Below are 27,151 nucleotides of genomic sequence, written 5' to 3' on the forward strand. Positions count from 1 at the left end.
TTGTGCTGTGACATCATGTGCATCATTGTTGTGCTGTGACATCATTGTGCATTATTCTTGTGCTGTGACATGTTCATCATTGTTGTGCTGTGACATCATTGTTCATTATTGTTGTGCTGTGACATCATGTGCATCATTGTTGTGCTGTGACATCATTGTGCATTATTCTTGTGCTGTGACATGTGCATCATTGTTGTGCTGTGACATCATTGTGCATCAATCTTTTGCTGTGACATCAACTGCATCATTGTTATGCTGTGACATCATTTGCATCATTGTTGTGCTGTGACATCATTGTGCATTATTGTTATGATGTGACATCATTATGTGCATTATTGTACTGTGACCTCATATGCATCATTGTTGTGCTGTGACATCACTTTGTGCATAAATTATACTGTACATAATCTTTGAACTATAGTGGGTATGGAAAGTATTCAGACCCCTTTAAATTATTTTTCAATCTTTGTTTCATTGCAGCCATTTGGTAAATTCTAAAAAGTTCATTTTTTCTCATTAAAGTACACTCTGCACCTCCTCTTGACTGAAAAAAACAGAAATGTAGAAATGTTTGCAAATTTATTAAAAAAGAAAAACTGAAATATCACATGGTCATAAATATTCAGACCCTTTGCTCAGTATTGAGTAGAAGCACCCTTTTGAGCTAGTACAGCCATGAGTCTTCTTGGGAATGATGCAACAAGTTTTTCACATGTGGATTTGGGGATCCTCTGCCATTCTTGCTTGCAGATCCTCTCCAGTTCCATCAGGTTGGATGGTGAACGTTGGTGGACAGCCATTTTCCGTTCTCTCCAGAGATGCTCAATTGGGTTTAGGTTAGGGCTCTGGCTGCGCCAGTCAAGAATGGTCACAGAGCTGTTCTGAAACCACTCCTTTGTTATTTTAGCTGTGTGCTTAGGGTCATTGTCTTGTTGGAAGGTGAACCTTCGGCCAAGTCTGAGGTCCAGAGCACTCTGGAAGAGGTTTTCATCCAGGATATCTCTGTACTTGGCCGCATTCATGTTTCCTTCAATTGCAACCAATCATTATGTCCGTGCAGCTGAAAAACACCCCCATAGCATGATGCTGCCACCACCATGTTTCACTGTTGGGATTGTATTGGGCAAGGGATGAGCAGTGCATGGTTTTCTCCACACATACCGCTTAGAATTATCACCAAAAAGTTCTATATTCGTCTCATCAGACCAGAGAATCTTATATCTCATAGTCTGGGAGCCCTTCATGTGTTTTTGAGCAAACTCTATGCGGGCTTTCATATGTCTTGCACTGAGGAGAGGCTTCCGTCGGGCCACTCTGCCATAAAGGCCCGACTGGTGGAGGGCTGCAGTGATAGTTGACTTTGTGTAACTTTCTCCCATCTCCCTACTGCATCTCTGGAGCTCATCCACAGTGATCTTGGGGTTCTTCTTTAACTCTCTCACCAAGGCTCTTCTCCCACGATTGCTTAGTTTGGCTGGACGGCCAGGTCTAGGAAGACTTCTGGTGGTCTCGAACTTCTTCCATTTAAGGATTACGGAGACCACTGTGCTCTTAGGAACCTTGAGTAATGCAGAAATTCTTTTGTAACCTTGGCCGGATATGTGCCTTGCCACAACTCTGTCTATGAGCTCCTTGGGCAGTTCCTTTGAGCTCATGATTCTCATTTGGTCTGACATGCACTGTGAGCTGTGAGGTCTTGTATAGATAGGTGTGTACCTTTCCAAATCAAATCCTATCAGTTTAATTAAACACAGCTGGACTCCAATGAAGGAGTAGAACCATCTCAAGGAGGATCACAAGGAAATGGACAGAATGTGACTTAAATATGAGTGTCTGAGCAAAAGGTCTGAATACTTATGACCATGTAATATTTCAGTTTATCTTTTTTAATAAATTGGCAAAAATTTCTACATTTCTGTTTTTTTTCAGTCAAGATGGGGTGCAGAGTGTACTTTAATGAGAAAAAAAATGAACTTTTTAGAATTTACCAAATGGCTGCAATGAAACAAAGAGTGAAAAATTTAAAGAGGTCTGAATACTTCCCGTACCCACTGTATATCTGTGATATCACTGGATATATTATCCTCTAGTCTGACATCATATCTTTTATGTCCTGTAACATCATTTGGAATCATATCTTGATTTTGTGAATGCCCCATGTCCATTATTCCCCTACTGTGACATCATTATGGCCTTTATATTTATGCAGGAACATCAATTTGTGCATCAAACATTTGCCAACAGTTCAGTTGCTATTACTGTCCTAATTTTTCAAATACAATCCTGGATAATTTGGGACCATTCCAAGCTAAATAGTGGCAGGGATTATGTAGATACCACCAAAAAGTATTTGGTGCCTCTCAGTTTGGGGGTGTTCCCAGGTAAAGTTGGGGAGTTCCCATGCTGGATTGGGAGATAGGACTATACGTTATGTATATTATGTACTACACATACTGTACATGTTGTACTATGACCCTCACTTTTTCTTTTCCCCTTTGTTTTTGTTTTTCAGAATTTCTACATGGCCAGGAAAGGAAGTGCAGATGTGAAAGACATGAATGAGAAAAATAAAGTCTCATTGCTAGAGGTAAGAAGAAATAATAAATTATTTTATGAATGACTTGGTGATTGTTCTTTTTTTGTTGTGGAAAAAAAAGAAAAGCAAAAATGCATACGACAGTGTTTAGGATCAGTGTCATGCCGATCCTGAATATGGTGGTCATTCAATGCGGCCAAGATCTCAGGATCTCTAAGCAAAAAATGTTCTTTTTTCTAGTGATCAATAAGGTCTCTGCTCATGTACCCCAATAATGCAAAACTCCTTTGCTCATGTACCCCAACAATGCAAAACTCATCTGCTCACATACCCCAATAATGTAAATCTTCTCTGCTCACGTACCCCAACAATGCAAAACTCCTCTGCTCATGTACCCCAATAATGTAAATCTTCTCTGCTCACGTACCCCAATAATGTAAATCTTCTCTGCTCACGTACCCCAACAATGCAAAACTCCTCTGCTCACGAACCCCAATAATGTAAATCTTCTCTGCTCACGTACCCAAATGCACAACTCCTCTGCTCATGTACCTCAATAATATAATCCTTCTCTGCTCATGTACCCCAATAATGTAAATCTTCTCTGCTCATGTACCCCAATAATGCAAAACTCCTCTGCTCATGTACCCCAATAATGTAAATCTTCTCTCCTCACGTACTCCAATAATGCGCAACTAATCTGATCATGTACCTCAATAATATAAACCTTCTCTGCTCACGTACCCCAATAATGTAAATCTTCTCTGCTCATGTACCCCAATAATGCAAAACTTCTCTGCTCATGCACCCAAATAATGTAAATCTTCTCTGCTCATGTACCCCAATAATGCAAAACTTCTCTGCTCACATACCCCAATAATGTAAATCGTCTCTGCTCATGTAACCCAATAATGCAAAACTCCTCTGCTCATGTACCCCAATAATGCAAATCTCCTCTGCTCACATACCCCAATAATGTGAATCTTCTCTGCTTATGTACCCTAAAAAATGTATATCTTCTTGGATCATGTACCCCAATAAATGCACAACTCCTCTGCTCATGTACCTCAATAATGCAAAACTCGTCATGTTGCGTGACCGCTGCAGCCAATCAGTGGCCACAGCGGTGACTAAGGAAGCAAGGAGATGGGCAGGAAATTCAAGCAGCAGTCGAGAGGAACAACAAGAGGTCAGTAGGCACGTATATGTTTGTTTTTATTTTTAGACTATGACGAGTCCAGTTGTATGAAAAAAAAAGACTGAACAACCCCCAATAGTCCCCTCTTTCCATTGGCCTCATGGCAGCCATATGGTCCGTCTCCATTATATCTATTGCCTTGTTGTGTGTTGACTATTTCCATTCCCAAAAATTGTGTATGTCATTTCATTACATCTATCAAAAAAATGAAGCTGAGACCTTTTAAGATTCACTTTTAGCCCTTTGACATAATTTTTACATATTGAACCTTTGATAATCTTTCCTATTATTTCCAGAAATTGCGGAAAATTCCCTCACCTCGCCCCTTCTGTTTACACTCCTGCCAAATAATCCCTTATTATTTCTGTCTCACATTTGGAGACCTCCTTGCAGCCTCCTTTGTGACAATAATACTCTTTGAAAGCCTCCGCATATGTCTTATGATCCTAAATTACATTATTGATCTTCTCTGTTCTTCTTCCAAGTTTTCTGTTTCCCATATAGCAGGATGGTTCAAACCGAATTCTCCATCCAGCATATGTGTAACCAACGTCTTGTTTCGTAGACGTAGAGAGACGTAGAGCATTTGCTTTTTATGACATTGAACATTTAGTATGACATTGCTGCTGCCCCGAGGCTCTTTGTTGTATGTATTTTCTCTAATATGTTCCTCTATTATGTTCCATCGTCATCTTATACTCTATTTTTTTACTTTTTGCCATTGGGAGACATCTAGTCGGCCAAAAATGAACCACTTGACGGCCAATTCATCATTGAATTTAATTTTTTTCTAATTGTTATAATTCCTTTTTAATATTTCTCCTCCACCCCCCTATCTAATTCATTATCTGTTTTGTGCCATTTTTCAGCTCTTTTCCACTTTTCCTTTTTGTTAATATGGATGTGGTTAGCCAATCCCAGATGTATTCACCCAATTCATCATTTACAAAAATGTATATACATTTTTTGGTTTTAACTTTTTTTCCTAGATTTTTTTCCCCCAGATATATAGTCTAACGTGCAATATTTAAAACAAAAAAAAGCCCAAAAAAGCGCAGATTTTAATAACTTTCGCATATGTAATCAAACATTGTGCACCATTTTAATAAAATTGGCAGATAAGCTACAACAAAGAAAAAAAAATGTTATACCCACCGTCACAAATTATGCATCAAGACCGGACCTTAGTTCCCAGTCTTGAGATCACAATGGCCACAAACCCCATAGAGCTCTCTGCAAGCGATAAAGGCATCTTTTCAGATGGGAGCGTTCACTAACAGACTTGCCTCATTGCTTAGAGATCATCTTGTCATCGGTAAATGGTCTCTCATGTACACTAAGAGCCATGTATTCACAAATTTAAAGAACCATGAAATATACAGGTGCTTCTCACTAAATTAGAATATCATCAAAAAGTTTATATATTTCAGTTCCTCAATATAAAAAGTGAAACTCATATATTATATAGAGTCATTACAAACAGAGTGATCTATTTCAAGTGTTTATTTCTGTTAATGTTGATGATTATCAGCCAATGAAAACATAAAAGTCATAATCTCAGTAAATTAAAATAATTAACAAAAAACACCTGCAAAGGCTTCCTAAGCATTTAAAAAGGTCCCTTAGTCTGTTTCAGTAGGCTCCACAATCATGGGGAAGACTGCTGACTTGACAGATGCCCAGAAGGCAGTCATTGAGACTAAGTAAACGCAAAGTAAATTTTGCATTTCATTTGGAAATCAAGGTCCCAGAATCTGGAGGAAGAGTGGAGAGGCCACAATCCAAGCTGCTTGAGGTCTAGTGTGAAGCTTCCACAATCAGTGATGGTTTGGGGAGCCATGTGATCTGCTGGTGTAGGTCCACTGTGTTTTATCAAGACCAAAGTCAGTGCAGCCGTCTACCAGGACATTTTAGAGCACTTCGTGCTTCCCTCTGCCGACAAGCTTTTTGGAGATGGAAATGTCATTCTCCAGCAGGACTTGGCACCTGTCCACACTGCCAAAAGTACCAATACCTGGTTTACACACAACAGTATCACTGTGCTTGATTGTCTAGAAAACTCATCTGACCTTAACCCCATAGAGAATCTATGGGGTATTGTCAAGAGGAAGATGATGGACACCAGACCCAACAATGCAGACGAGCTGAAGGCTGCTATCAAAGCAACCTGGGCTTCCATAACACCTCAGCAGTGCCACAGGCTAATCGCCTCCATGCCACGCTCCATTGATGCAGTAATTGATGCAAAAGGAGCCCCGACCAAGTATTGAGTGCACTTACTGAACATACATTTCAGTAGGCCAATATTTTGGATTTTAAAAACATTTTTCAAGCTGTTGTTATAAAGTATTCTAATTTACTGAGATTATGACTTGTGTTTTCATTGGCTGTAAGCCATAATCATCAACATTAACAGAAATAAACACTTGAAATAGATCACTCTGTTTGTAATGACTCTATATAATATAGAAGTTTCACTTTTTGTATTGAATAACTGAAATAAATTAACTTTTTGATGATATTCGAATTTTGTGAGAAGCACCTGTAGCTTCGTCTGCATAGGAGGTGAACAGGGGTTACTGAAATGATTGGCATGGGATGACCAGCTTTTGAAAAAAATATGTTTGCCTTACTCTGTTGGGCATGGTTTATGCTACATGTGTCTGCGCAAGAATCTACTAAATTTGTATATTGAGAAAGTAAAGTACTTAACAAATTTAGTGAAAAGAGAACCTAGGATAAAACAAAATTAACAAATACCCTGCAGTAAGTAAATAAATAGTAATAGTACATATAAATTACACAGGGGACTTAATTAACACTGCTTTGATCAAAAAAAATGTAAAAGCCATCTCATCGCGACAAGGTGTACCCAATCGGGATGGTCCTATTTATAATATTTCACCTCATTGTGTGTAAGTAGATGTGAAAATAGATAAGGGCAGATCAGGACCTGTGTCCCGACTGTTCAGACACCAGCCCATAGAAAGCTAAACAAAATGAACAGCCCCCAAAAAAGGGGAGCCACTCCCCTGTTTGTGCAAAGTACAAAAAACTAAACCAAAACCAAAATATTGAGCCGGAGCATATGTTGGTGACGCGCCCCTGGGCCTGTGTCGCGCTGCGGTGCGCACGCGGGAGCTTACCCGGAGCCGGATCCGTGGAGGGTTGTAATCTCGTGGCGGTGACCCGGTCCGTGCCCAGGGAGTCAAACTAGACGGCAGTCTATTAGTAGTAAATAGTTGATGACTACGCCACCCGTTGAGTGCAGCCAGGAAGCTGCTGCTGCAGGGCAGACCGCTGAGGCCGGTGGTAGGATTGTGCAGCGTGATAGTATAACCCCCAACGGGAGGGGTATGGCCTCAGGGCAGCCGACGTGGATGATGGGGGTAGCAGGAACCACTCAGAGACGGTACGGTGTAGTTCAGAGTCTTTACTGGTAACAACGACAGACCCTCCCGGAGTACTTGCTAGCAAACGGGGCCTGGTCAGTCTTTGAGCAGATGGGATCTCCCCTGGCCAGGCGTAGTTGTAGGCCTCCCAAACTGACTGTACTCTTCTGGCTACCTTGCTAGAAGCTGATGTAAGTAGCCCACGTCCCTGAGTGTACCGTGTGGTGCTCACCCGTATGGCCGGTGACTCGGGGCCTTCTAATGGCCTCCGCTCCACGATGGCGGTGCTGGTCCCACGCGTGTGACCGTGCCTTCAGGCTTCTGGGCCAGAGGACCTGAAATCCCCTGCCCGACGGATTCTGCTGCTGGGTAGGAGTTAGTCCCCACAGCCTCGGACTCCGGGTCCGGTAAAGAATCTTCTTAGTCAGGGCGAGCTCTGTAGCTGCCAGCCCCTGACTCCTTGTAACTCTGCTGTTTCCTATGCTGCTTCTCTTCTCCACTCTCCTTGTCTGACTCACCCTGCCTCAGCCCCGGGTTTATACAGGGGAAGTTCTTCCCCTCCCAAGACTGGGCAGGAGGTGTGGCATGCACAGGATCCCTGACCAAAGGACCTCCCACCTGCTCTCAGACATAATATCTCTATCACTGTGGCAACCAGACCCCTGGGGTGTCACATTCCCCCCTAGTGAAATTTAGTACTCCGGGACTAAACACATTTAGAAAAACATAACAAAGTATAACAATAACAATACTATAAGAAAAACACATAAGATGGTTACGGCGTGTCCGCAACCGGATGCAGTCTTTGAAGAAAAGCAAAGGTGTCCATTTCACCAACACAGGGAGACGTAACCAGGTAGGGGTCTGTCCTACCCCGAGTCCTTAACAGTCTCTAGTCCATCCTGGGTTACGCTCCAACTATATACAAGGATTCCCGGTAAATCCACCAAGGTTTCCTAAAAATAACTAGAAACACAAAATTATACACAAACAACAAGACACAGAAAAACATAGATAAAACAATTTATACACTTTAAATTCTCCAGCGTGCGGGTAACTGGCCTCTAGTGGCCCGAGTGGACCTACGGAGCTGACTGTCTGGCCCTGAACTACAGGGTGTAGGAGCTGTCAAGGGTAAACTGGGCAGCTGTCTACCGGCTCTTTGTCTCACTAGGGGTACGGCAGGCTCACTATAAGCAGAGGGTTGATTCTCCTGTTCTGCTTGTGTGGAGTCTTCTGCCTCCTGGACCGGCTGTTCTTCCAGCTCTACCCGTTGCTCCGTAGGTTCTTGGGATGATGGTTGGAGGAAGGTGAGTACGGGTACCACAACTGCACCATTGACTTGAGTCCAAGACTGAGGAAAGTCCCCAAGCACGGTACTAACCATATCTTCCCTTTCTTCCACGGGTCGATGGTCTTCTTGTTCCTCTTCAGGGTTCCTCAGTTGTTCGGGACACTTCTTCAGGTGGTCCCGGGATACAATGGCTGTGGTTTCCCCTCCGTCTTTACTGATGGTACAGACCTTCGGGTTCTCGTGGCTTGAGGGCAGTACGGTGTACGGGTCCTTCTCCCACTGGTCGTCCAACTTGTGGAGCCGTCTCTTCCTCTTCAAGACCTGCTCTCCGGGTACCAGGGGAACAGCGGGAGCATACTGGTTGTAAGTTTTCTCTTGTCTTTCCCTAGCCTGACAGAGACTTCGCTCCACGCTCTCCTGTACTCTCCGGTACTGCTGCTGCCTCTCTGTGTCCCAGTCTGTTTCTGGTGAAGTGTCCTCGGGGGTCAGGACTCCCATTTCCAGGTCAACAGGTAACTTACCAGGTCTTGCCCTCATTAGGTAAGCCGGGGTACAGTTGGTGGAACCTACCGGGATGTGGTTGTATAGGTCCACCAGATCGGGCAACTTTTCAGGCCACAGACTGCGTTCTTCCAGGGGCAACGTTTTTAGAAGATCCATTACCACCTGGTTCATTTTTTCACAAAGTCCATTAGTCTGCGGATGGTAGGGTGTCGTCCTTATCTTCCGGCAGCCATACAGATTGCAGAATTCCTGAAAGACCTCCGCTTCAAAGGCAGGTCCCTGGTCCGTCAGCACTTGGTCCGGGTACCCGTGTGGACGGCAGAAGTGCTGCTGGAAGGCTCTAGCTGCTGTTTGAGCCGTTAAGTCCTTGACGGGGACGACAACCAAGAACCGGGAGTAATGATCCACGATGGTTAACGCGTAGACGTAGCCACTTCTGCTTGGGGTCAGTTTTACATGATCCAAGGCTACCAGTTCCAACGGTTGCCGGGTGACGATGGACTGCAGGGGAGTCTTCTGGCTGGCTCGGTCCTTCCTTCTCAGGTTGCACGGGCCACAATCTCTGCACCACTTCTCGATGGTTCCCCTCATGCCTACCCAGTGGAACCGCTCGCGCAGCAGGAACTCCAGCTTTTTCCACCCAAAGTGTCCAGCTCCGTCGTGGTATGCCTCCATCACCATGGCTGCGTCTCTTCGTGGCACCACTACTTGCCAGAGTAATTCATGCGTCCGGGAGTTAACCATTCTGCGGCACAACTTCCCTTTGTAAAGGAACAGTCGACTCTTCTCTGCCCATAGTTGTTTGGCTTCCTCCGGAGCGTCTGGTTCAAGGCGAGCCTCCGGCCGAGTCAGCATCTCCTTCACCAGTCGGACGGCAGGGTCGCTGTCTTGCGTTTCCGCCCAGTTGTAGTGGGGTAAGGGGTTCAACGTAGCAGCCTGCTTACTCCTTACCCGGTGGGAATACTGAATAGTCCCATGACGGTGGAACGCAGGGAGTTCAACTTCTTCCAGTCCCTCCGGATCTTCTCCTCCGTCCGGCAGGTTGGGCATCCTGGACAGGGCGTCCGCGTTGGTATTGGAGCGTCCTGCCCGGTATTTAATTGTGAACTCGTAGTTGGACAGACGGGCCATCCACCTCTGCTCCAGGGCACCGAGTCTTGCCGTGTCCAGGTGTGTCAGCGGGTTGTTATCCGTGTACACGGTGAACCGGGAAGAAGCGAGGTAATGCTTAAAGCGCTCAGTGATTGCCCATACTACGGCCAGGAACTCTAACTTAAATGAGCTGTAATTCTCGGGGTTCCTTTCGGTGGGTCGCAGTTTTCGGCTGGCGTAGGCGATTACTCGTTCCTTCCCCTGCTGGATCTGGGACAGTACGGCTCCTAGCCCGATGTTACTGGCGTCGGTGTAGAGGATAAAGGGCTGGCTATAATCCGGGTACGCCAGGATTTCGTCCCCCGTGAGGGCCATCTTCAGCTGGCGGAAGGACTCTTCTTCCAGCTCATCCCATTTGAAGGGCGGCTTCTGGTTCTTGGCCTTCCGGGACTGGCCTATCAGGAGGTCCTGCATAGGTGCTGCCTTTTTGGTGAAACCGGGAATAAACCTTCGGTAGTAGCCTACCAACCCGAGGAACTGCCGCACTTCTTTTACGCTGGAGGGGCTTGGCCATCCCTTAATTGCGGTGATCTTATCGGGGTCGGGAGCCACTCCGTCAGCGCTCACCACGTGTCCCAGGTACTGCACCTTTGGTTTCAGGAGGTGACACTTGGAGGGTTTCACCTTTAGGCCGTAACTCGCCAGAGCCTCGAACACTTCCGCCAGGTGTTTCAGGTGGTCCTCATACGTCTTGGAATATACGATGACATCGTCCAGGTACAACAGGACCGTATCGAAGTTTCTGTGGCCCAGACAACACTCCATTAGGCGTTGGAAGGTTCCTGGTGCGTTGCAGAGTCCGAACGGCATGCAGGTGAACTCGCTAAGTCCCATCGGGGTGGTGAATGCGGTCTTCTCCCGGTCCGCCTCTGCTACAGGAACCTGCCAGTACCCGCTAGTGAGATCCAAGGTAGAGAAGAAGTTAGCAGATCTTAAAGCAGCCAATGACTCCTCTATCCTTGGTAAGGGGTACGCATCCTTGTGTGTGATACGGTTGATTTTCCGGTAATCTACACACATCCTCATGGTGTTGTCTTTCTTTTTGACTAAAACTAATGGGGCTGCCCAGGGGCTACAACTATCCCGGATTACCCCAGCCTCCTTCATATCTCTAAGCATCCCCTTGGCGTGTTGGTAATGTGCAGGGGGTACGGGTCGATACCTCTCTTTTATGGGAGGATGATCTCCCGTGGGGATGCGATGTTCTACCCCCTTGACTCGCCCGAAGTCTAACGGGTGTTTACTAAACACTCTCTCATACTCTTGAACCACCCGATAGACTCCTTGTTTCTGATGTGAGGGAGTGGAGTCAGTACACAAATGTAGTTGCTGACACCAGTCCTCCATGTCTTTCTTAGAGCCGTTACCTTCCTCCGGGTGAGATGGAGGCAAGGGTTCCACAGATTGTATAGAACTTTGATTAGTGGTATATAATTTGGCTAGCGTGGCATACCGGGGCAGGTACACTTCCCTCTCCCCGATATTTATTATGCGAATGGGCACCCTCCCATGGCGTACATTGACCACCCCCCGTGCTGTCAAAATGGTGGGCCTACTGTCTGAGTAAACTGGTTCTACCATTGCCTGGTAATCTCTACCTCTCAGACCAATAGCTGCCCGGCACCAAATCATCATTTCACTTTTTGGGGGCATGGCAATAGGAAAAGGGTCACACATTCTTACGCTACCAATCTCACCGCCGGAGAGTTCCACTTGTTGCCGTTGCATCAGTGCCCGGATCTCTTTCTGGAGCACCCGCTGCTCGCCGGAGCTGGCATTCTTGGCAACCTGCTGTAAAAGGAAAATCACCTCTGCAAGACAATTTTCAATTACATTAGTTCCTAGAGTTATTTTTGGGTGACTCTCATGTTTATCGATATCTACAATGATCAGTCCCTGTGCGGCCAGTTCGACTCTACCAATTTTGATGGTCACCTCTTTAAATCCGATCTGTGGCACGGGCTGACCATTGCTGGCGATGATACTCAAGTCGTCGTCGGGGTAGCGGGTAATATCCGAGTCATTCCAGTACTGCTTGAAGAGCACGTACGGGATGGTGGTGACCTGTGACCCGGTGTCCAGTAGGGCACTCATGGGAATGCCATCCAGTACCACAGGCAAGACTGGACGTCCTCCCACATATCTGTCGCGCCAGTTCGATGGGCCTGGTGATCTTTTTCCTGGGGGTTGGCCCTCTACCCCAGGTTGTGCCCGTTTAAAGAACAGTACCTTGCCATATGTCCGGGTTGATTGCAGCGGCGGCAGATGGGTCGTCCGTCCTCACTGTATCGGTCACTGGGTCTTCCTCTGGCCGGTGGGGTCCTCCTTGGTCGACGCCACGGGATGTCCTCCGGTCCGGATGCCAGCTGGATCTTCCCTGGGGTGGAAACCTGTAAAGACTGCACAGTTCGGGTTAGCGCAGCAACGCTCTTAGCTAGCTCTTGGACCTGATGGTGTAGGTCTGGAGCCGGGTCATTGTCCAAAGCCTGCGCATCAGCTCCCACAGGCCCTGCTGACAAGGGCGCCGCCTCCTGGTAGTAAGTGGTAGTGGGGCGTCTGTGGGTCACAACGCCACCTGGTGCCGGTTCTCGGAGCACCCGGATGGCTCTGTCCTTGAACTGTGCAAAGTCCAGATGGGGATCCTGTAAGGCCATTGCCCGCAACTGGGTTCGGTGGGCATTGCAATATAAACCCTCTATAAATTGTTCAGTCAACAGCCTGTCCTCGTTTCCCACCCCATCAGGGTCGGTCTGCTTTATGGCCCTCAGGGCCTCTTGTAGGTTTAGTGCATAGTCCCTTATACTCTCATGCGCTCGCTGCTTGCACCCGTAGAATCTAAGCTTAATCTCGGCTGAGGTGTGGGTATCAAAGGTGTCCTTCAGCCGGGTTAGTATCCCTGCGACAGTCTTCCTCCCAGGTGGCCAGGATTTTACTTCCCTTTTGGCTGCCCCGGTTAGTTGGGCCACCAGGATGCTCACTTTTTGCTCTTCTGTGAGGGGGTACACCTGGAAGAGGCTATCCAGCTTTTCTCTAAAGTCATGCAGGGTATGTGACTCCCCTGAGTACTGGGGTAGCCAAGCTGCTCCCGGGATATAGGGCATGGTGAAGGGCATAACTGCAGCAGCGGTAGCGCTGGCGGGGGTTGAGGCAGTGAAGCTCTCCTCCGTATCCGACATCTTCCTCCCCCCTAGTGGACCGTGGCCTACCTTGCGATGATCCTCTTCCGTAGGCCGCGGCTCCGCAGTGGATCGTCAGGGTTGAGGACCTTCCGTCGCGCTCCTGTGACGTCGGCGTCTGCTGGGCTCCTTCCAGGACCTTACGCAACGTCCGGACGTGAGGCGGGGCTTCAGTTCTCGCGCGCTTTCGGAGTCCACGCCCCTCTTCTTCCCGAGCGGCGTCCTCAAGATGGCGTCCAATGGCGGGAAAACTCCACGGATGGCGGGAAGAAGGTCGAAGATGGCGCCGGATGGCGGGAAAACTTCGCGGATGGCGGGAAGAAGGTAGAAGATGGCGCCGGATGGCGGGAAACCTTCACCACTGGTAAGTTTGAACAGTCTTTGCTTTTCAGGCACGCAGTACCCGGTGGTTGCGGGCACGAAATCCTGCCGACTACGCCAAAGTTGACGCGCCCCTGGGCCTGTGTCGCGCTGCGGTGCGCACGCGGGAGCTTACCCGGAGCCGGATCCGTGGAGGGTTGTAATCTCGTGGCGGTGACCCGGTCCGTGCCCAGGGAGTCAAACTAGACGGCAGTCTATTAGTAGTAAATAGTTGATGACTACGCCACCCGTTGAGTGCAGCCAGGAAGCTGCTGCTGCAGGGCAGACCGCTGAGGCCGGTGGTAGGATTGTGCAGCGTGATAGTATAACCCCCAACGGGAGGGGTATGGCCTCAGGGCAGCCGACGTGGATGATGGGGGTAGCAGGAACCACTCAGAGACGGTACGGTGTAGTTCAGGGTCTTTACTGGTAACAACGACAGACCCTCCCGGAGTACTTGCTAGCAAACGGGGCCTGGTCAGTCTTTGAGCAGATGGGATCTCCCCTGGCCAGGCGTAGTTGTAGGCCTCCCAAACTGACTGTACTCTTCTGGCTACCTTGCTAGAAGCTGATGTAAGTAGCCCACGTCCCTGAGTGTACCGTGTGGTGCTCACCCGTATGGCCGGTGACTCGGGGCCTTCTAATGGCCTCCGCTCCACGATGGCGGTGCTGGTCCCACGCGTGTGACCGTGCCTTCAGGCTTCTGGGCCAGAGGACCTGAAATCCCCTGCCCGACGGATTCTGCTGCTGGGTAGGAGTTAGTCCCCACAGCCTCGGACTCCGGGTCCGGTAAAGAATCTTCTTAGTCAGGGCGAGCTCTGTAGCTGCCAGCCCCTGACTCCTTGTAACTCTGCTGTTTCCTATGCTGCTTCTCTTCTCCACTCTCCTTGTCTGACTCACCCTGCCTCAGCCCCGGGTTTATACAGGGGAAGTTCTTCCCCTCCCAAGACTGGGCAGGAGGTGTGGCATGCACAGGATCCCTGACCAAAGGACCTCCCACCTGCTCTCAGACATAATATCTCTATCACTGTGGCAACCAGACCCCTGGGGTGTCACATTGGTATAAGTGCAATGCATAGGTGTGCGTTCACACTGTGACCATTTAACAAGAAGAACCTAAGATACAAACAAAATAAGCAAATACCCTGTAGTAAGTAAATGAATAGTAATAGTACATGTAAAAACAGCTAGGGTATACAGTACCAGCAAAGTAAATAAGATGGCTAATCCCTTCCTTGCACATGCTGCTTATTCCTAGCAGATTTGAACCTTCTCAATTTTTTCAACGTTTTTGCAGAATTTTTCACTCATTCAAATGAATCAGGGAATAAAGTATAAATGCACAAAAAATCCACACAAGGATTCAGCAAAAACGCACTAATTTTATGCAGTCTTTTTCCCGCTAACTCTGGTTTTTGCAGAGGAGAAATCTGCTGTAAGTACTGAACATCTGCACCAATTCTTAAACCTAACAATTAAAATAATAAAATACTATATTGCCATCAAGATCTCCTATCCAAAATGAAAATGTATATCGAGTAAATGATTGTTTTTGTGATTTTGTGTAGTTCACTAACTACTACATTTAAATGTCTATCCTATTTCTTTCCTTCCAGCAAAGTTTTTGTGGAGCATCAGTGGTAGTGCCGGATCTTGAAGGAGCTTTTTATTTAAAAGAAGATGGCAAAAAGTCTTGGAAAAAAAGATACTTTCTCCTGCGTGCTTCTGGAATTTATTATGTGCCTAAAGGAAAGACGAAGGTCAGTATAAAAAAGAGGAAACTAGTAAGGAATAAAGGAATTCATGAGGGTGAAAGAAAAGAATTCCCAAGGTGGCTTCTTCTGGGCATGTCTGGTGCACACGAGAGTTGCACCACTTGTGTAAATATTAAGCCTTTGCCTGTTGGGATTTTTTTTGTTCTATTTCCAGACATAAGGGTATTAGGTTTATTTTAGCCAAAACACTTTAAATGGAGACCTTGACATTCTTTCGATAAATGAAGTAACATTAACGCTATTTCCCAGTGAATGGCCAACAAATTTCTTTTGAGCGCCTTCTTCATCGTAGACTTATAGTCACCAAAGGAGCCCGGGCTCACTGTGTGCATCAATAGAACAACTGTCTGGTGGCCAAATATGTTAAATTGCACTATGTTAATGCAAATAGTCAAAGAAGACATTTGAGATGTTGCTGATATGGTCACACATTCCTTGTAGACAAGAAAACATTGACTCTCATATAGCTTGATACAAGTTGTTTTTTTTTACTCATTCTTGGCAATAGTTTTTTGCTGATGCAACATTGAACAGATTGTGAAAATGTTTTTTCTTTTTTATTAGCGGACACTATGAGCTGTGTTTTAATGGTTTGTTCTCAATTATTCCCTATAGTATAAGACGACATTGTGCTTTCTGATGATCTAAAGCTCCTTAGATTACTTTCCTACACAGGCTTCCTGACAAGAGATGGAAAAATGGAAAGTTCTGCTCATTGCCCTAAGTAGTTATCCTATTAGTGCCCAGTAAGAGCTCATTCCCACGTCTGTTTTTCGCGTATGAGTGCTATCCGTGTTTTTCACAGATAGTGTCTGTACCTGTGATAGTCTATGGGGCCATTCACATGTCCATGATTTTTTGCACACCAAGCGGAAAATCATAGAGACATGCCTAATTATGAACCATGGATCGGATCAAAATAGGCAATGCAAGTCAATGGGCCCGTGAAAAAATCGGACCACACATCAACGTGTGGTCTGATTTTCACAGAATGTCAGAAAGGAAAGCTGGATAAAGATTTTTTTTTTTTTGTTCTCCACGTACGAGAAAAATACTCAAATGACACTTGGACCAAACTAAGAAGCCACTCAGACCAAACTTGGATGACACACAGACCAAACTCGGACACTCGGACAACACTCTGACGACACTTTGGACCAAAATAGGACCAAACTCGGATGACACTCAGATGACACTCGGATAACACTCGAATGACACTTGGACCAAACTCGGACGACACTTGGATCAAACTCGGACGACACTCGGACGACACTCGGACCAAAATGGGACGACACTCGGATCAAACTTGGACGCTTGGACCAAACTCGGACAACGCTCGGACCAAACTCGGACGACACTCGGACCAAACTCAGTCCACACTTGGACGACACTCGGGCCAAACTGGGACAAAACTCGGATGACATTCAGTCGACACTCGGACACCACTCGAACCACACTTAGGCCAAACTCAGACGACACTCAGACAACACTCGGACCAAACTTGGATGACTTTCGGACCAAAATAATTGGTCTGTTTTTCTCATGTCTTTCTTGTACGAGACGGACGTCTGAATGAAAGCCTAACTCAGAGAATATTTACCAAGGACCTTAATTTAGTCTTTAAAATTCCAGTCTCAAGTAAATCCGTATAGCACATTTCGACTGGACATTCTCACATAGCATTTTCCAAATGGAGAACCCAACATAAGTGACGCGCCCCCTGGGCCATATTCTTTAGGGGAATACCCGGAGCCGGATCAGATGGGGGTTGTAGTCTTCCGAGTGGCTGTGACCCGGTCCGTGCCCAGGGTGTCAAGCTCAGAGTATGTGGCAGTCCTACAGATGTTATAAAGTTCTTTATGTCGACTACGCCACCCGTTGTATTGCGGTCACTACGGCCGCCGCTGCAGCAGGGTCCGCTGAGGCTGATGGTGTTGGTGCAGCTATTGATAGTATAACCCCCAACGGGTGGGGTATAGCCTCAGGGGGTCAGGTGCAGAGGATGGGGGTTGTGGTGGTGCAGCATAGATGGTAATTAAAGACGGAGTCGGGTTGTGCAGTTTAGGGTATTTACTTACTGCTGATGTTCCGGTCACTCCAGCTTCAAGTGACCACCCGAGCCGTGCTGCGTCCACCAGGTCCTGGATTCAGCCAACCCCCAAGCAAGTCCGGAGCGTGACCCTGAGCCCTCCTTCCTGTCCTGTCTTCTGGCCGTCCCCACCAGGGATCCACCTAGGTCCAGCTCCCTCGGGCCTTCTGTTGGGAAATCCTTGGCCTTGGGTTCCCTGACCCTACATGTGGTTTGCCTTCAGGGTGGATGTGGTGGGTGGCCGTGGCAGATCCTGCCCACGGCCTCCGGTCTCTGGCTGAGGTGTGCTTGAGCCCCCACCAGTTTGGGATCCGGTACCCTTTTGCCAACTCTTCACCCGATGATGGACTTTGGGTTCTCAGAGTCCTTTTCTTTCACCCCCTCTGGGTCTTTCTTCCTTTCTCCTCTCTCTCTCTCTCTGGGGCTGCTCTGCTCCTCTTCCTCTGACTCCTCTGCAAAGACTGACCCTGTTCTTTGATGGTGCCCACCTTAAATACTCCCTCTATGTGTGAGCTCAGGTGACCAGCACCCAATGAGCTCCTATCTTTACCCAGGCTGCTCCCCCTATCTGCCCCTACACTACTTGGGATGTACCACCCCCCTCCCACTCCAGCCAGGAACAGACTCGGTCGTACCTGCACATTTCTAAGTGGGAGTACCGTTGGTCTGTTCCTCGGAAATGGGATGTGTGTAGTGCATGCAGCTTTCTGGGCTCAGATCCACACTCCATCCTTACCCGGGAGTGGAATATCACACCTCTGGGTTGAGGTGCAATACCCCTGTAGCAGCCGAATCCTCAGGGTGCTACATTCCCCCCTGGTAAATCACAGCACGTCCTCGGGCTGTAAGAGATAAACATCCACAAACATACATTTTTTTTTTTCATAAACAACATATTAAAAACATATAAAACAACATATATTAGCAGCATCATAAAACTTTTCATATAAATAACATTCTCGTCGCCTCTGGCTCCTCCTCCGGTCACTGTGCAACGTGTGACCGGGTAAAGTGCGACAGTCTTTAGAACTCGTGGATTTCCTATAAAACCAGCAGGGGGCGCTTTAGGACGCGCAACTATATACAAGGGATATGGCCGCTCTCAGTCCTCGGCCAGGTATTAGGGAGGAATGACCGCTCTCAGTCCTCGGTCAGTGGGATTTAAGGGATAAACGGGTAAACAGTTCACACTTGCTGGTCCCAACGGGGACTATAATAGCAGCAGTTCACTGTGCCCCGACGGGCAACTATATACAGCTTGTACTCTGCTGTACTTAACGACGACGTCCTCCTGCTCTTTCTTTGTGGTTACCTTTAGCTTCAGACCCGTCCGGGTCCTCTTGTTCTTCCTCCTCACACCGCAGCTCTTCCTCCGTCAGGCGATGCACATGGAGGGCGCAGGGTCCTTTGGCACACTTGTGCCGGGTGAAGGTGACCTCGTCCCCTATATACAGGTCACGACCTCTGTGTCCCTCCGGTAGGTGGGACTCAACGTCCCTCCTGGTCACGAAGACGTCGCCTGGGGTGCGGTGGTCTCGGATGAAGCCCCACCCATGCTGCATGTTAAACTTGATCACAGTCCCGGTGGAAGGGGGACCATGGGCTGCACGGGGACTCCTCCTGGCCCGGCTCTTCTGCTCCGCGCTCCTTATCTGGGCTTGTTGTTCCCGGACCCGCCTCTCTCTCCGCTCCCTCTCAAAGACCTCGAGCTGCTGGCGACAGCACTCTGCACGCTCCGCTGCGGCTGCCCGGGTCTCCTGAGTGAACCCCATGAGATCTTCTCCGGTGGGGTCCCACTCAAACTGCGCTTCTGCTAGCGGGGGCGAGATCCTCTTAACGGGCTTTGGAGCCGGGATCAGGGGTTCACACATGGGCCTTGCCCTCTTTTGGAACTCTTGTTCGTAGTACTCCCTGGGCCAGACAAAGGGCTGCCCGTCCGGCCATGTGTGTTGGGCGAACAGATCTTCTCCCAGATGCGGCACTTTAGGTTTTATGGGCGCGGTGGTGGTGGCGGCGCCCGGGTTGCCCAGGCCTTGCGGCCAGGCCTGGGGCACCTGGAAAGTGAAGGGCACCGTAAGGACGGCGGCGCCCTGGGCTACTTGGCCCTGCGACCAGGCCGGTGGCTCCGCGGAGGTAGGGGGCGCTGTTGGTATTGCGGCGCCCGGGGGTACTAGGCCCTGCGACCAGGCTGGTGGTACTTCCTGCTTGGTCACGCTCGGGGTCGAGGCGTGTGACGTCACAGGGGTCGCGGCTGCGGCTTCCGGTTGAGGCCTAGTCTGTGGCGGTGACGTTGCGGTTACGGGCACGGCAGGGGGTACTTCGGGCTCTGCGACGGGGAGCTGGGGCAGGTGCGCGGTTTCCCGGTTTGGGGTAGAGACGTCCCCTTTACCTGCCTCCTTTCGTTCGGCTCCCTTCTCGGCGCCGTCTCCGGCCTTCAGTCCTCCTGCGCCATCCTCAGAGGCGGTCTGTCTCCTCATCTCGGGTGGCGTGCTCCGCTGACGAGTCTCGGTCTGCTGGGCCATCTCTCGGCTCCACTGCGCCAACGTCTCTCGTTGCACCCGGGCCATCCTCCTTGCGAGGCCCTCCAGAGCGGTCTGCGCACACTCCCGGTCTCGGGGGAGCTGTGCTAGGACCTCCACTAGGCCTAGTGGGGTCGTTGCTTCTAGCAGGCTCCTGACCAACGGGTCGGTGCTGCTCTGCTCTCCTTCTGCTGTTCCCGGCAGGCTCCTGGCCAGCGGGCCGGTGCTGCTCTGCTCTTCTCCCATCTCCGGGTAAGCTTCTTCTGGACTCAGCTCTAGGCTTCTTGTCTCCGGGTGCGCTCTCTCCAGACTGCTCCAGGCGACACCCATCTTTGTTCTCTTCTTCTCAGTCCTCCCACTTCGAGGGCGGTCCCGGGGCCACTTGGTGATTGTCAGCTCCAGGGGCAGTTCTTTCACGCTGACAGACACTTCCAGCATCACAGTCTCTGTTGGTGGGGGCGGTTTCCGCTTTTGGCGCCATTCTTCGACCTGGCCCACGATGGGAGGTGGCCTTTTGCCACCCTCTGGCACGCCCATAATGGCGTCCGCTCTTCCAAGGCGGGAAATCTTTGGAAATGGCGGGAATCGTCTCCCAGTGGCGGGAAACTCCATGGATGTCGGGAAAAAGCTGCAAATGGCGGACAACCGGCGGGAAACGACCTGTGATGGGGCCCGATGGCGGGGACCCTCCGGAACCGGCAGGAGACTTCTTTTTAAGGTAACGATGTACTTTTCTTCAGGCACGCAGTACCCGGTTGTTGCGGGCACGTTATCCTGCCGACTACGCCAAAGTTGACGCGCCCCCTGGGCCATATTCTTTAGGGGAATACCCGGAGCCGGATCAGATGGGGGTTGTAGTCTTCCGAGTGGCTGTGACCCGGTCCGTGCCCAGGGTGTCAAGCTCAGAGTATGTGGCAGTCCTACAGATGTTATAAAGTTCTTTATGTCGACTACGCCACCCGTTGTATTGCGGTCACTACGGCCGCCGCTGCAGCAGGGTCCGCTGAGGCTGATGGTGTTGGTGCAGCTATTGATAGTATAACCCCCAACGGGTGGGGTATAGCCTCAGGGGGTCAGGTGCAAAGGATGGGGGTTGTGGTGGTGCAGCATAGATGGTAATTAAAGACGGAGTCGGGTTGTGCAGTTTAGGGTATTTACTTACTGCTGATGTTCCGGTCACTCCAGCTTCAAGTGACCACCCGAGCCGTGCTGCGTCCACCAGGTCCTGGATTCAGCCAACCCCCAAGCAAGTCCGGAGCGTGACCCTGAGCCCTCCTTCCTGTCCTGTCTTCTGGCCGTCCCCACCAGGGATCCACCTAGGTCCAGCTCCCTCGGGCCTTCTGTTGGGAAATCCTTGGCCTTGGGTTCCCTGACCCTACATGTGGTTTGCCTTCAGGGTGGATGTGGTGGGTGGCCGTGGCAGATCCTGCCCACGGCCTCCGGTCTCTGGCTGAGGTGTGCTTGAGCCCCCACCAGTTTGGGATCCGGTACCCTTTTGCCAACTCTTCACCCGATGATGGACTTTGGGTTCTCAGAGTCCTTTTCTTTCACCCCCTCTGGGTCTTTCTTCCTTTCTCCTCTCTCTCTCTCTCTGGGGCTGCTCTGCTCCTCTTCCTCTGACTCCTCTGCAAAGACTGACCCTGTTCTTTGATGGTGCCCACCTTAAATACTCCCTCTATGTGTGAGCTCAGGTGACCAGCACCCAATGAGCTCCTATCTTTACCCAGGCTGCTCCCCCTATCTGCCCCTACACTACTTGGGATGTACCACCCCCCTCCCACTCCAGCCAGGAACAGACTCGGTCGTACCTGCACATTTCTAAGTGGGAGTACCGTTGGTCTGTTCCTCGGAAATGGGATGTGTGTAGTGCATGCAGCTTTCTGGGCTCAGATCCACACTCCATCCTTACCCGGGAGTGGAATATCACACCTCTGGGTTGAGGTGCAATACCCCTGTAGCAGCCGAATCCTCAGGGTGCTACATAAGCACTATTCCCCCTATAGCACTTCTCTGCCTCATATACATACCTAAGGGCATTCTCACATCTTGTCCTAGGACACCAGGAATTAATTTTCCAAACAGAGATGCCAAACTAAGTACTAATGTAAATACACAGTTCATGCACTGAGCCATACATGAACCACTGGCTATAGCCATTTGCCTAGTCACCAAAGGATAGTAAGATTAAAGCCTCATTCAGATGTCACTTTTTCTCATACCAGTGCTACCCTTTTTTTTCATGGATTGCACACATACCTATGATAGTCTATGGAGCTATTCACATGTCCCATTTTCTCCCTTGGACTGAGTTATCCGTGCAAAATTACAGAGACATGTCCGATTTTGATACCAGTGTCAGATCAAAATCGGTTCCATAAAAAAAATCAGATAGCATTAGAGTGCGGTCTTATTTTCCCAGACTGGTATATAGAAGGTGGAGAAACTTTTTGTTTTTCACATAAGAGAAACATTGATGATGCTTGAACCAAACTCTGATGATACTCTGATGAAGATCACTGATGAAACCTGGTCTGTTTTTCTCATGCGTAATAAAAAACCTAACATGTGAATGAGGCCTTAGTGGTACACTTCAATCATTGCGCAGTCTGTAGTCTGAGTTCTTACTAGTCCTTAGTTACATCATAGTTCTTACTATGATTTGGTTCTGCCAACAGTCCCAATTTTGTCAGGACAATTTCATGAACTAGGGGTGGGACTTAAAGGGTTTGTCCCCTATAAAGCAGCACTCCTGTGCTTTGGATTTTTTTATTCCAATGCCGGACTGGTATTACTAATTCATGTTCCCTGCACCTAGTCTCATGCTTAACAGATTCTGTTCTCAGCTCCGCTCCGGTTGTCTTCTGCTGTTTGTGACCTGCCAGATCGCTCCAGTGTTTTCTGGGCAGACCGCAGGTCACTGCTCAATATAAGTCTATGGGAGCCATAGCAAAGTCAGAACGAGCGTCTCGTAGACTTACACTGAGAGCCTGTGACTGTTACCTCTGACTTCTGGTCAGTCAGGAGCTGCGGTCACAAGATGGCCGAAAGTAACTGGAGCCATGCTGAGAAGAGCAGAAAATGGCGGCTGGTAAGTATAATACTAGGGGTACGAAACATATATTAGTTATACCACTCCGGTATTGAAGTAAAAAATGCCGGAGTGGCGCTTTAATCTTTTAACGACCAATGACTGGTACAGCACGTCATGAGAAGTTCCCGCATCATGACAAGCTATACTCGTGATGGATGTAAACTGTCACAGTGTGAAAACACACAAATGACAGGTCACTGACAGCTGACCGACATGGCTACAGATGCGGGAACCAATTACAGTGGTCCCCACTCTCTGATCGCTGTGATCGGTCAGTCAGTCTGATTAACCAATCACCGCGTGTGATTGGAGGGAAGTGCTGAAATATCAGCATTTTCCTGCACAATCACCACTCGGACATAGCTGACAGCTGAGCTCCTGCGGTAACAGCCAGGGCCGGTGCCAGTACAGCCCCTGGCTGATTAACCCTCCAGATGTCACGATCGCAGCATTTAAAGGTTGTGAGGGGGAGGGGCTTCCCTCTCTCACCCCCATCAGCACCCTCGCAATGAATTCACTGGGGGTCCATGGTTGTCATGGCACTAGGAGGTCAAACAATGACCTCCTGGTGTGCTGTTAGACCCAGCCTTAGCCAGGGTGTAATAGGCTATCTGCCAGTGTAATCTGACAGGTCTCATGTACTGCAGTACATCTATATTGCAATGCATGGGACCAGTGATCAGACAAATTACAGTTAAAGTTCCATAGAAGGACTAAGTAAAAAAAAAAAGGAAAAAAAAAAAAGTTAAGACAAAATTGCAAAAATTCTTAAAAAAAAAAAGATAAAGAACAAAAATTATTATGTGACGCCCAGCTGCGCTCGGTATCACAGATCCTAGAAGTGTGCATTGATGGATTCCTCCACAAGAGGCTCTCATAAGCATTCACACACCTCCACCTTCCACCTCAGACCACCAGAGGGAGCCCGTTAGGGATAGATAAATAGGGAAGGTGGAGCCAGGCAGCAGTTAGTTGTTAGTCTAGTCTATTCTGGTTTAGCAGTGAGTCCAGTACAGTCTGAGAAGAGTTACCTCAGAGGACAAAAGCCTGTTCCAGCTCCTGCAATAGCTATCCTGCAGTGGAGCTTATCTAGCCCAAGACTCAGTGTAGCTCAGAGAAGTAAGCTTTAGGTGTGCCGGCGCCATAAGATCGGTGAAGCGCGGCAAGCTGCCGTTTGTGTGTATAGCCTCGTGAGGGCCCGAGTAGGCCGAAGGCGAGTGGAGAGTTAGTACATAGGGGGCAGAAGAGCTTAACTAGCTCACCCCGAAGCAGTAACCGGACACCGGGTCCGAAGTTTACCGGGATCTCTCTGACCCAGTATGGCATAACCGGAATCCCTGGAGAACTACAAGTCCCAGGATCGCTAAAGTGCTGATACGTAACAGAGCCAGGAGACACATAGGCCCCGCAAGCTGAGGAGCGTGTACTCCAAGAAAAGGCCCTACCACAAGGTCAGCCAGCGCAGGACAGAGATAAAGTTAGGCCTAGCTCCAGGTAGGTCAGAAACTTACTACGCAGAGGCAAGTAACAGGAGGCCCTACACCCGCTCATTGGGGAGGATCCTGACATGCACCCTTCACCCTACAGTGCTCCGGGACGTGCCTGAATTTCCATCAGTAAAAGGTACTGAAGTGACTATCGTGTCTGTCCCTGTTCTTGCTCTGACCCGGCTGGGTCTCGCCTGTCCTGCATCCCCTTTCCGTACGCTGCCCTGAGGCCTAGCTCCACCTGTGGGGAGCTATACCATCGAGCTGCCTTATCACCGGCCTCAGTGGACTGCGCAGCGCTGGTGAATCTCACCAGAAGCCACAGGTGGCGTCACGAACTTTTATAAAATTAACAACTATCAACACTTTAAAAGAGTGACCCTAGGGTACGGGCCCGGGAGCCGACCACCGCAGTCATCCCCATCCCCTGGGCTGGTCAATTACACTAATAAATAAACATATCTATGTAAAAACAAAAATAAACTAGTAAAGTACACATAGGTACATTGGTATCACCGCGTCTGGAATGACCTGATCTATGAAAAGGTCACACTATTTAACCCCTACAGTGAATACCGTAAAAAATAAATAAATAAAAACGTGGCAAAAAACGTTGCTTTTTCATCATACACTCAAAAAAAGTGGAATAAAACATGATCAAAAACACGAATGTAAATAAAAATGGTATAGCCGAAAATGTCCTCTTGTCCAGCAAAAAAAAAATTCCATACAGCTCTGTCAGCAAAGAAATAAAAAGGTTATAGCTCTCAGAATACAGCAATGCATAACCAATATTATTTATATTTTTTCTATAAAATTGTTTTTATTGTGTACAAGCAGCAAAACATAAAAAAATATATATAAATGTGATATCGCTGTAATCGTACTGTCCCGAAGAATAGATCTGTCTTATCACTTTGAATACACGGTGCATGGCTTTAAATAAAAAAATGTGATGTTTCTGCTTCCCAAAAATCAAAATAGAATGCAATCAAAAAATGTTATGTGATTGAAAATGGTACCATTAAAAAAAAGGCAATTACAGCTTTTAAAATATGGAGATGCAAAACCTATTTTTGTAAAAAAAAAAAATATATAATATATATATATATATATATATATATATATATATATATATATATATATATATACAGTACAGACCAAAAGTTTGGACACACCTTCTCATTTAAAGATTTTTCTGTATTTTCATGACTTTGAAAATTGTACATTCACACTGAAGGCATCAAAACTATGAATTAACACATGTGGAATTATATACTTAACAAAAAAGTGTGAAACAACTGAAAATATGTCTTATATTCTAGGTTCTTCAAAGTAGCCACCTTTTGCTTTGATGACTGCTTTGCACACTCTTGGCATTCTCTTGATGAGCTTCAAGAGGTAGTCACCGGAAATGGTTTTCACTTCACAGGTGTGCCCTGTCAGGTTTAATAAGTGGGATTTCTTGCCTTATAAATGGGGTTGGGACCTTCAGTTGTGTTGTGCAGAAGTCTGGTGGATACACAGCTGATAGTCCTACTGAATAGACTCTCAGAATTTGTATTATGGCAAGAAAAAAGCAGCTAAGTAAAGAAAAACGAGTGGCCATCATTACTTTAAGAAATGAAGGTCAGTCAGTCTGAAAAATTGGGCAAACTTTGAAAGTGTCCCCAAGTGCAGTTGCAAAAACCATCAAGCGCTACAAAGAAACTGTCTCACATGAGGACCGCCCCAGGAAAGGAAGACCAAGAGTCACCTCTGCTTCTGAGGATAAGTTTATCCGAGTCACCAGCCTCAGAAATCGCAGGTTAACAGCAGCTCAGATTAGAGACCAGGTCAATGCCACACAGAGTTCTAGCAGCAGACACATCTCTACAACAACTGTTAAGAGGAGACTTTGTGCAGCAGGCCTTCATGGTAAAATAGCTGCTAGGAAACCACTGCTAAGGACAGGCAACAAGCAGAAAAGACTTGTTTGGGCTAAACACCACAAGGAATGGACATTAGACCAGTGGAAATCTGTGCTTGGTATGATGAGTCCAAATTTGAGATCTTTCGTTCCAACCGCCGTGTCTTTGTGTGATCCAGAAAAGGTGAACGGATGGACTCTAAATGCCTGGTTCCCACCGTGAAGCATGGAGGAGGAGGTGTGATGGTGTGGGGGTGCTTTGCTGGTGACACTGTTGGGGATTTATTCAAAATTGAAGGCATACTGAACCAGCATGGCTACCACAGCATCTTGCAGCAGCATGCTATTCCATCCGGTTTGTGTTTAGTTGAACCATCGTTTATTTTTCAACAGGACAATGACCCCAAACACACCTCCAAGGCTGTGTAAGGGCTATTTGACCAAGAGGGAGAGTGATGGGGTGCAACGCCAGATGACCTGGCCTCCACAGTCACCAGACCTGAACCCAATCGAGATGGTTTGGGGTGAGCTGGACCGCAGAGTGAAGGCAAAAGGGCCAACAAGTGCTAAGCATCTCTGGGAACTCCTTCAAGATTGTTGGAAGACCATTTCCGGTGACTACCTCTTGAAGCTCATCAAGAGAATGCCAAGAGTGTGCAAAGCAGCCAT

At 48.1% G+C, this 27,151-nt stretch overlaps 1 protein-coding gene across 2 annotated transcripts in view; it reads left to right on the forward strand.

The window, feature by feature from the left end:
• APBB1IP (amyloid beta precursor protein binding family B member 1 interacting protein) overlaps positions 1–27,151 on the forward strand; it is a 257,758-nt gene that overhangs the window by 202,216 nt on the left and 28,391 nt on the right. For both annotated transcript variants that reach the window (XM_073676511.1, XM_073676510.1), the window contains 2 exons: positions 2,513–2,587; positions 15,229–15,372. In XM_073676511.1, coding sequence (XP_073532612.1) covers positions 2,513–2,587; positions 15,229–15,372 — 219 coding nt within the window. The remainder of the gene's footprint in view (positions 1–2,512; positions 2,588–15,228; positions 15,373–27,151) is intronic.

The sequence above is a fragment of the Phyllobates terribilis genome, unplaced genomic scaffold (assembly GCF_046119375.1).
Source record: "Phyllobates terribilis strain yellow unplaced genomic scaffold, ASM4611937v1 Scaffold_4__5_contigs__length_816908805, whole genome shotgun sequence".
NCBI lineage: Eukaryota > Metazoa > Chordata > Amphibia > Anura > Dendrobatidae > Phyllobates > Phyllobates terribilis.